Below are 15487 nucleotides of genomic sequence, written 5' to 3'. Positions count from 1 at the left end.
CAGTCTCACCACTGACAGTACAGACACCACATACAGTAACAGAACCATAATGCGGCTACCTTAGCATGCTAATAAGAGCTGCTAAGCAAGGCTTTAGTCTCTCTACTGCCATGCTCACTCTAAAATGGACACATTTGAAAACATTGTATGCAAAAAGGTTAACCATCCACACTAATGTTTTCAGATTCAAAATGAAATCCTGAGCGACATGTTGTGGAAATATTCTGTTCATTTCCCCTTTGAGCCCTTTAAGACGGCATCAAAGAGGCCTCGTCTTTTTCCTTATTGCTAGTGCAACAACATTATTTCAACCCGTTTTCCAAAACTTGTTTAAAAGATTAACTTTCACATTTCCCTCGCTGTGGTTTCTGTTAAACATCATCAGCTGAGATAGTATGGAGCTAAATCCAGGTCAAAACTTTTGTTCAAATTTTGAACCTGAAAGTTCAAGTTGTGGTCTTGAACATTGAAAAATACAGCAATGTATTCAAAATAAAAATAAGTGAATGAAAATTTGTTTGGGGTTGAATATAATTTTGATTCAGTTCTGGAATTTTTTTGAATACACTTTCTTTTTTCATTTTTTACTTTCATATATATTTTGATATTTGAGTTCTTATATTTTTCAGTTTCAGATTTACAGGCAACGTGGTTGAGCAAGTTCTTTGTTATGCTGTCATTCATGAAGACACGCCCCTCTCAGTTGATGACACGCCCCCCACGCCAGATCAGGGTCAAATGTCTGAACTGAAAAAAAGATTTGAAACCGAAAAAAAAAAGATTTGAATCTGAAAATATAAAATCTGAAAAATATAAGAACTCAAATACCAAAATATATGTGAAAGTGAAAAATGAAAAAAGAAAATGTATTCAAAAAAATTCCAGAACTGAATAAAAATTATATTCAACCCCAAACAAATTTTCATTCACTTATTTTTATTTTGAATACATTGCTGTATTTTGTGTTCAAGACCACAACTTGAACTTTCAGGTTCAAATTCTTTTTTCAAATGAACAAAACGTTTGACCTGGATTTAGCTCCATAAGATAGTAAATAGCAGAGCTCACGGGAAGTTGAAGGAGACAGGAAGTCTTTCAAAAGTTCAGTTGTCTTTGGTTTAGTGTGAATAGATTTCACAAAGAAGCTTTGGTTTCATCTGAATCCACATTAGTGTGGACTTGGTCTCTGGGGGGGCTACAAACAGATGAACCAGACCTGAACGGGAACCTGGCTGCTGATACTCACCGGACACTTCAACCTCTACACCCCGACAGCACACGACACCAACACATTAAACATTGAGTTCTCCACATGGATGTCAACAGAAAGTGTGTGGATGATCAGTGATGCTGAGTGACAGCAGACTTACCTGGCAGGTCAGCCATGTCACCTGGTGATGAGGTGAGGCGGTGACAATGAGGAAGCAGTGGAAAAGAAAAGAAGTGCAAATGGACAAAAAAGCAGTCCGATCATGCATGAGAACAACATGGCTGTTTATCTGTATAAACACAAAGTGTGAGCTCTGCTTGTATCTCTACTCTGTAAATACTGGTCCATTCTTAAACTAGAGAGAATTTAAAACAGGAGCAGACGAGACAATTAAAATATCATCTCTTTGTGGTTGTTTTGAGTCTCTTTGTGGTTGCTTTGAGTCTCTTTGTGGTTGTTTTGTGTCTATGCGGTTGTTTTGTGTCTTTGCGGTTGTTTTGAGTCTCTTTGTGGTTGTTTTGTGTCTATGTCAGGGGTGGCCAACCAGTCAGAGACCAAGAGCCACATTTTTTACTGTGTTACCGCAAAGAGCCACATCATACACATGGGCACACATGAACATCACCCTATCCCTTCCTCACACACACACATACCTTTGCTCAGCCAGATTTATTGTAAATGTCACACACCAATATGATAATGACAGAAATTGACTCCTAAGACCACAGGCCAGTCATTTTCAACAATGAACATTGTGTACACCAGGGGTGTCAAACTCATTGTCGCTCTGGGGCCACATCAGCATCATGGTTGCCCCCAAAGGGCCGGTTGTCGGCGGGGGGGGGGGGTGCTGCTGCTCCTTCTTCGTCGGCGGGGAGGGTGGCTGCTGCTGCTGCTGCTGCTGTCACATACGCTGGTGGAGGTGTGCGCGGCGCGTGCGGATCGGGGAGGAGCTCCGCCTTGCGCGATACAACGGATATTTGTAAATTGTCCGACTTTTACATTTTTACTTAAAGCGGGGCTTTCAAACAGTCCGTCTCGGCGTTAAATGGGTCGACGAGGAACGTAATCTGTGGCCGCACATGCGCGTTTGACGAAAATACCGTATTTAACTCAAGCGAAGCGAACACGAACATTAAAAAAACACAAATACAAACTTCGATATGAACGTAAGAGCCGCATGAAACCGGGCAAAGAGCCGCATGCGGCTCGCGAGCCGCGGGTTGGCCACCCCTGGTCTATGTGGTTGTTTTGTGTCTTTGTGGTTGTTTTGAGTCTCTTTGTGGTTGTTTTGTGTCTATGTGGTTGTTTTGAGTCTCTTTGTGGTTGCTTTGAGTCTCTTTGTGGTTGTTTTTGGTCTCTTAGTGGTTGTTTTGTGTCTTTGTGGTTGTTTTGGGTCTCTTTGTGGTTGTTTTGTGTCTATGTGGTTGTTTTGGGTCTCTTTGTGGTTGCTTTGAGTCTCTTTGTGGTTGTTGTGTGTCTTTGTGGTTGTTTTGAGTCTCTTTGTGGTTGTTTTGGGTCTCTTAGTGGTTGTTTTGTGTCTTTGTGGTTGTTTTGTGTCTTTGTGGTTGTTTTGAGTCTCTTTGTGGTTGTTTTGTGTCTCTTTGTGGTTGTTTTGGGTCTATTTGTGGTTGCTTTGGGTCTATGTGGTTGTTTTGTGTCTATGTGGTTGTTTTGAGTCTATGTGGTTGTTTTGAGTCTATGTGGTTGTTTTGTGTCTATGTGGTTGTTTTGAGTCTATGTGGTTGTTTTGAGTCTATGTGGTTGTTTTGTGTCTATGTGGTTGTTTTGAGTCTATGTGGTTGTTTTGTGTCTATGTGGTTGTTTTGAGTCTCTTTGTGGTTGCTTTGAGTGTCTTTGTGGTTGTTTTGTGTCTATGTGGTTGTTTTGTGTCTTTGTGGTTGTTTTGAGTCTCTTTGTGGTTGTTTTGTGTCTATGTGGTTGTTTTGGGTCTCTTTGTGGTTGTTTTGTGTCTATGTGGTTGTTTTGGGTCTCTTTGTGGTTGCTTTGAGTCTCTTTGTGGTTGTTTTGTGTCTATGTGGTTGTTTTGGGTCTCTTTGTGGTTGCTTTGAGTCTCTTTGTGGTTGTTTTGTGTCTTTGTGGTTGTTTTGAGTCTCTTTGTGGTTGTTTTGTGTATATGTGGTTGTTTTGAGTCTCTTTGTGGTTGTTTTGAGTCTATGTGGTTGTTTTGTGTCTATGTGGTTGTTTTGGGTCTCTTTGTGGTTGTTTTGTGTCTATGTGGTTGTTTTGAGTCTCTTTGTGGTTGCTTTGAGTCTATGTGGTTGTTTTGGGTCTCTTTGTGGTTGTTTTGTGTCTTTGTGGTTGTTTTGAGTCTCTTTGTGGTTGTTTTGTGTCTATGTGGTTGTTTTGAGTCTCTTTGTGGTTGCTTTGGGTCTATGTGGTTGTTTTGAGTCTATGTGGTTGTTTTGAGTCTCTTTGTGGTTGTTTTGAGTCTATGTGGTTGTTTTGGGTCTCTTTGTGGTTGCTTTGAGTCTCTTTGTGGTTGTTTTGAGTCTCTTTGTGGTTGATTTGGGTCTCTTTGTGGTTGCTTTGCTTGCTCACCAATCTGTCCCGTAGCAATGATGTTTTGGTACTTTGGGTGTTGATTGACGGTCAGACAGAGGATGTCGTCAGTGTGTTCCAGGTAGAAACTCTGGGTTCCTGTCAGGACAGGAAGCAGGTGGTGTGATGTCATCATCAGCAACAACATTTACCAATAGAGACCCGGTCTGAGGGCTGAACTGACCGGCCGACAGGTTCTGGACGACCACGGCAGCAGCGGTGTGGAAGATGATGTCAGCGCCGTCGTTGAGGTAATGCAGGTTGTTGCGACAGTCGAAGCCTCTGTAGCCGAAGACGTGCTCCAACAACAGCTCCTGAAAACGAGATACGATCAGCTGTTTGAAGTGAAGTCACATGTCAGCGGACCGGACGGTACACAGGGTTCGGACTGACCTCCACCACCTTCTTCTTCTTCATCACATTGTTCTTCAAGAGTTTGTCGGGCAGCGGAGCAGCTCGACTCACAGGAGGCCTGAAGAGGAGACAGGTTCAGAACAAATTCAGATGGTGAAGCACTGTGTGTGTGTGTGTGTGTGTGTGTGTGTGTGTGTGTGTGTGTGTGTGTGTGTGTGTGTGTGTGTGGTCTCTGTGTGTGTGAGCCATCATCTGATCACCTCTCCTCCACAGGTAGCTCTTTGAGCTGCAGGTGAGGTCTGGTTCCTGACATGTTCCTGATGCTGGCAGAGTAGATCTTGGTGACGTAGTCCACCACCTTCTCTCGAGCCACATCGCTGTCGTACCCTGAAAACACAACGACGAGTTCACGGTTGAGATCACTGAGGGGAGATTTTCAGAATAAAAGTCTCCGTGGTCTCGTTACGCGTTACCTCCGTCCTCCTCCGTGTCGTCGTCAGACTCCTCGCTGTCCACAGCTTTGCTCTCTTTGTGACCGGCCGGCTCTCTGGTCCAGATCATCAGCGCCGTGTCGGCTCCGCCCACCGACAGCAGCACGGAGTCGTCGTTGGACCAGCGGACGTTGGTCACGTTGGTGCTGTGACCCACGTACTTCTTAAACCTGGCAAACTGGCCCTGAGAGGGTCAGAGCAGAGGAAAAGTCAGAAAGAGAAGAAGTCACCATAAAAGAAGCATCATCAGACGGTTCTCACTCTGGACGGGAAGCTGAACAGTTTGAGGAAGCCGAAGTCGTCTCCGGTAGCGAGCAGTTTGCGATCTCTGGTGAGCGAAGCGGCGTTAACGAAACTGAGCGTCGGCCATATTCCCTCACAGGTCGGACCCAGAACGGACGTCCAGCTCGCCCAGTCCAGCTTCTCAAACTGGAAAACACACAAATATACAAATGTGTATCTATTATATTATATATAAACAACCCTGATGTGAATCATTCCACACCGACTGACCTCCACCACACTGATGTTCTGCTGGCGTCCTCGTGGAGCCTCAAAGAACAGCTGCTCTTTGGCTCCGGTGTTCACCTGCAGCAGTTTACCTGAGGAAGGACAAACGTCCATGAAGCATCACAGGACTGAGACAACATGTTTTATCAGGACCATTGAAGTTAAAAACAGAAAAAGAAATGACAGAGCCGGAGGAGGAGGAGGGTAATATTACATAATAAAAGCTTAGAACCTTCAAGATAAAAGTCTTAAATTTATGAGAAAAATAACTCAAGGTTAAATCAACCTCATGACGCCATGTTTGATGTGGACGACCTGATCAAATGATATAAATGTTGTTATTGTAAACATCATAAACTGGTGATTTTAACCCAGAAGCTCCATTTTATCATCAAAACACAGTGGACAGGTGATGATGATAATCCTTCATGATGCTCTTCCTCACTAACGTGTGTGTCGTTTCTTGACATCTGAGAGTTCTCTCTGAATACTTCCTCCCTCCTCCAGCTCTGTTTCTAATACGCCGTTGTATGTTTTTATGTCTCTTCTATGTACAAGTGTATTTCTCCTCAACAGCTAATCTTTGAGTGCGTTCACCTCGAGAGTCCCAGTCGATGTGTGTGATGAAGCTGCCGGCTCCTTTACAGATGCCGACTCTCTTGCTGGTCAGGACGTTGTAGATGTCCACAAAGGAGTCGTGGGAGGCCACAGCCAGGTACTTCCCTGCATCTAAAAACACACAGAGCTCATGTGACCTCATCACAGACGGACCAATCACTTTCATCCTCACCTCTGTGCTGAGTTCAGGTACCTTGGGAGAAGCGGACGTCTGAGATGAGCTCCCTGCGGTGGTGGAAGGTCACCATGTCCTCCAACGTGTCGGCGTTCACCACCAGGAAACTGCCGTCGTTCAGACCGACAGCCAGAGCTTTACCGTCAGGAGAGAAGGCACAGCACCGCCCACCTGACAGGTAACAAGCACAGGTAACACACACAGGTAACGAGCACAGGTAACACACACACACACACACACACACACACACACACAGGTAACAAGCACAGGTAACACACACAGGTAACGAGCACAGGTAACACACACAGGTAACGAGCACAGGTAACACACACAGGTAACAAGCACAGGTAACACACACAGGTAACACACACAGGTAACACACACAGGTAACACACACAGGTAACGAGCACAGGTAACACACACAGGTAACGAGCACAGGTAACACACAGGTAACAAGCACAGGTAACACACACAGGTAACAAGCACAGGTAACACACACAGGTAACGAGCACAGGTAACACACACAGGTAACACACACACACACACACACACACACACACACACACACAGGTAACAAGCACAGGTAACACACACAGGTAACGAGCACAGGTAACACACACAGGTAACAAGCACAGGTAACACACACAGGTAACGAGCACAGGTAACACACACAGGTAACACACACAGGTAACACACACACACACACACACACACACACACACACACACACAGGTAACAAGCACAGGTAACACACACAGGTAACGAGCACAGGTAACACACACAGGTAACAAGCACAGGTAACACACACAGGTAACGAGCACAGGTAACACACACAGGTAACACACACACACACACACACACAGGTAACACACACAGGTAACACACACAGGTAACAAGCACAGGTAACACACACAGGTAACGAGCACAGGTAACACACACAGGTAACACACACACACACACACACACAGGTAACAAGCACAGGTAACACACACAGGTAACACACACAGGTAACACACACAGGTAACGAGCACAGGTAACACACACAGGTAACGAGCACAGGTAACACACACAGGAAACAAGCACAGGTAACACACACAGGTAACAAGCACAGGTAACACACACAGGTAACGAGCACAGGTAACACACACAGGTAACACACACACACACACACACACACACACACACAGGTAACAAGCACAGGTAACACACACAGGTAACGAGCACAGGTAACACACACGTAACAAGCACAGGTAACACACACAGGTAACGAGCACAGGTAACACACACAGGTAACACACACAGGTAACACACACACACACACACACACACACACACACACACACAGGTAACAAGCACAGGTAACACACACAGGTAACGAGCACAGGTAACACACACAGGTAACAAGCACAGGTAACACACACAGGTAACGAGCACAGGTAACACACACAGGTAACACACACACACACACACACAGGTAACACACACAGGTAACAAGCACAGGTAACACACACAGGTAACGAGCACAGGTAACACACACAGGTAACACACACACACACACACACACACACACACAGGTAACAAGCACAGGTAACACACACAGGTAACGAGCACAGGTAACACACACAGGAAACAAGCACAGGTAACACACACAGGTAACGAGCACAGGTAACACACACAGGTAACACACACACACACACAGGTAACAAGCACAGGTAACACACACAGGTAACGAGCACAGGTAACACACACAGGTAACAAGCACAGGTAACACACACAGGTAACGAGCACAGGTAACACACACAGGTAACACACACACACACACACACACACACACACACACACACACACACACACAGGTAACAAGCACAGGTAACACACACAGGTAACACACACAGGTAACACACACAGGTAACGAGCACAGGTAACAAGCACAGGTAACAAGCACAGGTAACACGCACACACACACACACACACACACACACAGGTAACAAGCACAGGTAACAAGCACAGGTAACACGCACACACACACACACACACACACACACACACACACACAGGTAACAAGCACAGGTAACACGCACACACAGGTAACACGCACACACACACACACACACACACACAGGTAACACACACAGGTAACAAGCACAGGTAACAAGCACAGGTAACACACACAGGTAACACACACACACACACACACAGGTAACACGCACACACACACACACACACACAGGTAACACACACAGGTAACAAGCACAGGTAACACGCACAGGTAACAAGCACAGGTAACACACACAGGTAACACACACAGGTAACACACACAGGTAACACGCACAGGTAACACACACACAGGTAACACACACACACATGTAACACACACACACACACAGGTAACACACACAGGTAACACGCACAGGTAACAAGCACACAGGTAACACACACACACACAGGTAACACACACACACACACACAGGTAACACGCACAGGTAACACACACACACAGGTAACACACACAGGTAACACGCACAGGTAACAAGCACACAGGTAACACACACACACACACACACACACACACACACACACAGGTAACACACACACACAGGTAACAAGCACAGGTAACACACACACACACACACACACAGGTAACACACCCACACACACACACACACACACAGGTAACAAGCACAGGTAACACACACACACACACACACACACACACACACACACACAGGTAACAAGCACAGGTAACACACACAGGTAACACACACAGGTAACACACACAGGTAACGAGCACAGGTAACAAGCACAGGTAACAAGCACAGGTAACAAGCACAGGTAACAAGCACAGGTAACACGCACACACACACACACACACACACAGGTAACAAGCACAGGTAACAAGCACAGGTAACACGCACACACACACACACACACACACACACAGGTAACAAGCACAGGTAACACGCACACACACACACACACACACACACAGGTAACACACACAGGTAACAAGCACAGGTAACAAGCACAGGTAACACACACAGGTAACACACACACACAGGTAACACGCACACACACACACACACACACACAGGTAACACACACAGGTAACAAGCACAGGTAACACGCACAGGTAACAAGCACAGGTAACACACACAGGTAACACACACAGGTAACAAGCACAGGTAACACACACAGGTAACACACACAGGTAACACACACAGGTAACACACACAGGTAACAAGCACAGGTAACACGCACACACACACACACACACACACACAGGTAACAAGCACAGGTAACAAGCACAGGTAACACGCACACACACACACACACACACACACACACACACAGGTAACAAGCACAGGTAACACGCACACACAGGTAACACGCACACACACACACACACACACACAGGTAACACACACAGGTAACAAGCACAGGTAACAAGCACAGGTAACACACACAGGTAACACACACACACAGGTAACACGCACACACACACACACACACAGGTAACACACACAGGTAACAAGCACAGGTAACACGCACAGGTAACAAGCACAGGTAACACACACAGGTAACAAGCACAGGTAACACACACAGGTAACACACACAGGTAACACACACAGGTAACACACACAGGTAACAAGCACAGGTAACACGCACACACACACACACACACACACACAGGTAACAAGCACAGGTAACAAGCACAGGTAACACGCACACACACACACACACACACACAGGTAACAAGCACAGGTAACACGCACACACAGGTAACACGCACACACACACACACACACACAGGTAACACACACAGGTAACAAGCACAGGTAACAAGCACAGGTAACACACACAGGTAACACACACACACAGGTAACACGCACACACACACACACACACACAGGTAACACACACAGGTAACAAGCACAGGTAACACGCACAGGTAACAAGCACAGGTAACACACACAGGTAACACACACAGGTAACACACACAGGTAACACACACAGGTAACAAGCACAGGTAACACACACAGGTAACACACACACACACACACACACACAGGTAACACACACAGGTAACACACACAGGTAACACACACACACACACACACACACAGGTAACACACACAGGTAACACACACACACACAGGTAACACACACAGGTAACACACACACACATGTAACACACACAGGTAACAAGCACAGGTAACACGCACAGGTAACACACACACACATGTAACAAGCACAGGTAACACACACACACACACACAGGTAACAAGCACAGGTAACAATCACAGGTAACACACACACACATGTAACAAGCACAGGTAACACGCACAGGTAACACACACAGGTAACACACACGGGTAACAAGCACAGGTAACACACACAGGTAACACGTATGCGTTACCTGTGCGTGTTACCTGTGCGTGTTACCTGTGTGTGTTACCTGTGTGTGTTACCTGTGTGTGTTACCTGTGTGTGTTACCTGTGTAAAACACATGTGTTAAACAGGTTTATATTCTCACCTTTCTTGAGTTTGCGGACAGCGACCATGCGGTGATTGGCCGACAGCTCCCAGATCCTCAGAGTTTTGTCGTCGCTGACGGTGGCGCAGACAGGAAGTAGAGGGTGAGCTGCCAAACCCCACACCTCCCCCTCCATGTGACCCTGAACACAACATGAACACCTGCAGTCAGTAAACGCCTCACAGACAACATTTGGTCAGGTGGTCAGGTGATAAGGTTAATAGAACCCGTCTGACCTGAACCAGCAGCGTCATCGGTCCGCTCTTGTCAATCTCGAGGATTTCTCCGTTCTTGGTTCCCAGCAGGATGTGACCGTGACCCAGAGTGATGGCTCTGATGGACGGGTTGTCCTCCAGCAGCAGACCTGATCCACAACCACCACACAAACCAGACCATTAGTGTCCCCGGTGTCCCGGGTGTCTCATGAGTTATAAAAGCATCATGAAAAAGAGAAGACAGTGATACCTTTAGAGGAGGGAGACAGAGCGGCTCTCTTGATGGCGTACGTCTTCAAACACCTCTCGAACATGTCGTCCCAGAGCTCCACCACGCCGTCCTTCCCCCCCGTCACGAAACCCTGGACAGTGAAGGCAACACGGGAAACATCACCGATCAATAATCATATTTTATCTTAATGTTTGAAATTATTTTTAATTCTACTGGAAAATAATTTCTACGATTACAATGATCCACTTTTTGTGTCAATGTAATCTAACTAATAATAATATTAATATTTCATTGTAATCTTTTTCTCATTACATTTAAATCTTTTTCTCATAATACAACTTTGTGTAACTTTACGACTTGTCCCATGTGTCCCAGGTGTCCCATGTGTCCCAGGTGACCCATGTGTCCCAGGTGACCCATGTGTCCCAGGTGTCCCATGTGTCTCATGTGACCCATGTGTCCCATGTGTCCCATGTGTCCCAGGTGTCCCAGGTGACCCATGTGTCTCATGTGACCCAGGTGTTACCTTGTCCAGGGAGCACATGGCGAACACGGGGCCGTCGTGGGCTTTGATGGTCTTGATGAGCGTGGTGTCTCTCCAGATGTAAACGTCTCCGTTGGTGGCTCCAGAGAAGACCAGGTCCTCCGATCGACCGTAACACGCCGACATCATCGTCTCCTGCTTCCCCAGGTTCCCGAAAATCCCCCGTTTGAACGTCAGACCGCCACCTAAAAGGTTTGCACACATGTAATCCGTTACACAGTGGACATGTCTGGGGCTTTTATTGTGAAAGGTAAGAGACGAACAGGAAGATTACCTGAATGTTGCCAGAACTTGATGTGTTTCATGCCGACAGTCACCAGTTTGTCCATCCTGAACGGGTTACTCTTCACCACGAAGGTTTTGTCTTTATGACCCCTGAAGAGACAGAGAAGAAGGTTAAAGTGTTGCTGTTATTCTAGATTTTATTACATGTTGGTCTCACTTCCTGTCTGTGGCTCTTTGGTTCCTACTGAAGACTTAAATCTTTAAAATCAGTAATTTACTGCAGTTCTTATCAAACCAACAGGAGCAAATAATGATTTTTTGGGACTATTTTCAGCGGCGGATGAATCCACATTTGGTTCTGGTGAGTATCTGTATGTGTGATTGTCAGAATAAACTACAATGTGACGATGATGATGGTGATGAAGGAACAACAGTGAAGCTCATTGATGAGTTTGAATGAAGCTCTATCAGGATACTTGTTAGTAGAAACATTCACTGTTGGTTTGAGTCCAAACAAACTAACAGAACATCAGTTGTATCTCAATAAATGGTTCAGGTTTTGTTCAGGTCTCTCTCCACATGACTTCTGCAGGTGAAGCAGACAGGTAGTTCTCAGGTGTGCAGGTGTACCTGGCCTTGGCCAGTCTCTCTCCTTTCTTCCAGTCCCAGATGACGATGGAGTGAAATTCATCAATTCCAACCGAGACCAAACTCTTCCCGTCCGCTGAGACACAAAGACAGAGACACAGATGTACAGAGATACAAGAGACACAGAGATACAAGAGACAGAGATACAAGAGACACAGATATACAAGATACAGAGATACAAGAGATACAGAGATACAAGATACAGAGATACAAGAGACACAGATATACAAGATACAGAGATACAAGAGACAGAGATACAAGAGACACAGAGATACAAGAGACACAGATATACAAGAGATACAGAGATACAAGAGACAGAGATACAAGAGACACAGAGATACAAGATACAGAGATACAAGAGACACAGAGATACAAGATACAGAGATACAAGAGACACAGATATACAAGATACAGAGATACAAGAGACAGAGATACAAGAGACACAGAGATACAAGATACAGAGATACAAGAGACAGATATACAAGAGATACAGAGATACAAGAGACAGAGATACAAGATACAGAGATACAAGATACAGAGATACAAGAGACACAGAGATACAAGAGACAGAGATACAAGAGACAGAGATACAAGAGACACAGAGATACAAGAGACACAGATATACAAGAGACAGAGATCACGGATAACAAAGGATGATTTGGGGAAACAAATGATTAAAGATAAGCAGGTGATTTATGTAATGCATGTGGTGATTCAGGGATACCAAATGGTGCACAGTGCAGTGAGTGTACCTGTGAACTCCAGGGCACACACCCCTCTGCTGTGGTGTCCCTTTAGCAGAGACAGACACTTCAGAGTCTGTATGTCCCAGACGTGGACAGCCGGGTCTCTGCCCACCTGAACACACAGACAGCCAATCAGAAACACTCAGTCAGTCTGACGGTAACATGCTGAGCTCTGATTGGCGGGGGCGTACCTGTGCAGAGGCCACGTAGTCTTTGAGCGGGTGGACGGTGAGGCTGAGGATGTCGTCGTCGTGGCCGAGGTAAAACCTCTGACTGTGCTGAAGCCGGTTGTAAACGACGGCGACGGCGGCCACGTGGTAGACCACCTCCCCCGACTGACTGTAGAACAGGTTGTTACGGCAGTCAAAGCCCCGATACCTGCAGGAAACAGCACCGCCACAATAAAGACCACAACAGGTTGTTACGGCAGTCAAAGCCCCGATACCTGCAGGAAACAGCACCGCCACAATAAAGACCACAACAGGTTGTTTTTTACCCGTGAACAAACTGCAGACGAAGCCCCTCCTCCGGAGCTTTCTGACGCTTCAGGGAACCAATCAGCTTGTTCCTCAGCTGAGGCAGGTCCTCCTTATACACCTGCAGACAGACACAGGTGAGTCAGACCGACAGACAGACAGACCGGTTGTTTGCAAATTGTTACTTGTTTGTTTTTGGGTCACCTGACGTTCATAGCTGGTCTGAGCTTCCTGTTCGATGTCCGAGTCGAGCTCCGGGACGTCCGACACGTCAGAGTCCGACTCTCCGCTGTTGGAGTCGGCGTAACCCTCTGAACACACCAACCGGGAAAATACCTCATTCATTATACGCTAATTAAAATTTCTGTTTTTTGTTAAACCGGGAAGATGCATCTGTTTCTGTGTGCAGTTTCAAATTAGCTCTGAAGGGATAACCAATAGCAATGTAGGAAACTGGTGTTTAAGAGCATACATATGTTATACATAAGGTTCACAGATGCAATAATAATACTAACAAATGGTGAGTCAGTGTTTACTGAATATGAGGGATTTAGGGTTAACAAATGTTAAATTAAACATTATAAATATATACACCCCCCCCCCCCCCCCCAAATGGATGACTTGTAATTTAAAGACATGGTCGTGGAGTTAGAGTAATGTAACGATTTTTAATCAAGGACAATTCATTTTGTGTTGGTGATTTTGGGGCTATATGGTAATCTAGGGAGGACAAATAAGTACACAAATTGTGCACAGATAGCGGTTAATAGAAGTTTAGGTACAACGAATGAAGAATTTATAGAATACAGATGTTGGATGAGGTTTTACAGATGTCATAACAAATGGTAACTCATTTTTACTATTTTGTTTGTGTTTATAGATCATATACACGGCGGTTTAAAATTTTAGGGATAACAAATTTTCTCTTTAAAATAGAAATCGTGTCCTGGTGTTTAATTATTATTTACAGATAGCAGTTCTGGGATAACAATGGTGATTTACGGGAGTCATAAATAGTAATTTGCAGATGGTTAAGGGTTACTAAGTTAGTAAGGACAATAGGGCTGCAACTAACGATTATTTTAATAATCGATTAATCTGTCGATTATTTGTTCGATTAATCGATGAATCGGATTAAAAAAAAAAAGCATTAGTTTCTAACCCTTTTTTCAAAAACAGAACTGACAAAACAACAAACTCACAGTGCAAAAAATCTTCAGAAAGTGCACAAACAGGTTGCTCGAACATCCCTGAGCTGTTAAAGTAATAATTTAAAAAAATAAATGGACTAATATCAGGAGTGGGGTTCAGCGGGTTACCCACGCCTCTCGGCCAAGGGTAGACACACGCTGATCCACTCAGTGTGGCGCGCGTGCAGCCCCAGACATCTAAGGGCACAGACCTGTTATTGCTTAATCTCGTGGCTGAACGCCACTCGTCCCTCTGAGAAGCTGGACGCCGATCACACGGGGCCACATAACTAGTTAGCATGCCGGAGTCTCGTTCGTTATCGGAATTAACCAGACAAATCGCTCCACCGACTAAGAACGGCCATGCACCACCACACACAGAATGGCGAAAGAGCATCAATCTGTCAATCCTTTCCGTGTCCGGGCCGGGTGAGGTTCCCCCGGCCGTCCCTCTTAATCATGGCCCCAGTTCAGAGAAAAACCCACAAAATAGAACCTGTAGCCACACTGGTCATAAAGAGTCCACGCTTATTCCTGATGTTCACGTTTATTATTGTCCTCTCATGGAAACACCGGGAAAACTAGAGACACAAAACAGCTTCATGTACAAACAACAAAGAAACAAATACTCTTGTCTCTCATCACCTACACGTATAACAGCACTTTAATGAGTGAACTGAATAAACGTCACCGTGTTCTGGTAGACCAGCAGTAGAATAACACGGGGAAGAAAAAGTTCGCTGTTTTCTCCCGCCA

At 45.5% G+C, this 15487-nt stretch overlaps 1 protein-coding gene across 3 annotated transcripts in view; it reads right to left on the bottom strand.

The window, feature by feature from the left end:
* The window catches only part of LOC306695593 (echinoderm microtubule-associated protein-like 6), a gene marked incomplete at both ends in the record, with an annotated part of 30063 nt that overhangs the window by 6592 nt on the left and 7984 nt on the right, over positions 1-15487 (bottom strand). The window contains 20 exons of one of the 3 annotated variants that reach the window (XM_079158878.1): positions 1371-1391; positions 3773-3871; positions 3957-4086; positions 4166-4244; positions 4387-4513; positions 4600-4801; positions 4879-5046; positions 5131-5219; positions 5725-5856; positions 5939-6091; positions 10456-10597; positions 10692-10819; positions 10921-11032; positions 11429-11631; positions 11721-11821; positions 12302-12395; positions 13072-13177; positions 13257-13443; positions 13562-13662; positions 13746-13852. In XM_079158878.1, the coding sequence (XP_079015004.1) occupies positions 1371-1391; positions 3773-3871; positions 3957-4086; positions 4166-4244; positions 4387-4513; positions 4600-4801; positions 4879-5046; positions 5131-5219; positions 5725-5856; positions 5939-6091; positions 10456-10597; positions 10692-10819; positions 10921-11032; positions 11429-11631; positions 11721-11821; positions 12302-12395; positions 13072-13177; positions 13257-13443; positions 13562-13662; positions 13746-13852 (2481 nt within the window). Of the gene's footprint in view, positions 1-1370; positions 1392-3736; positions 3872-3956; positions 4087-4165; positions 4245-4382; positions 4514-4599; positions 4802-4878; positions 5047-5130; positions 5220-5724; positions 5857-5938; positions 6092-10455; positions 10598-10691; positions 10820-10920; positions 11033-11428; positions 11632-11720; positions 11822-12301; positions 12396-13071; positions 13178-13256; positions 13444-13561; positions 13663-13745; positions 13853-15487 lie in introns of those variants that run through there. The other 2 variants (XM_079158877.1, XM_079158879.1) reach the window with 2 other exon arrangements.

Source organism: Pholis gunnellus, assembly GCF_910591455.1.
Source record: "Pholis gunnellus genome assembly, chromosome: 5".
Taxonomy (NCBI): Eukaryota; Metazoa; Chordata; class Actinopteri; order Perciformes; family Pholidae; genus Pholis; species Pholis gunnellus.
This window is presented reverse-complemented; position numbering and strand designations above follow the sequence as displayed.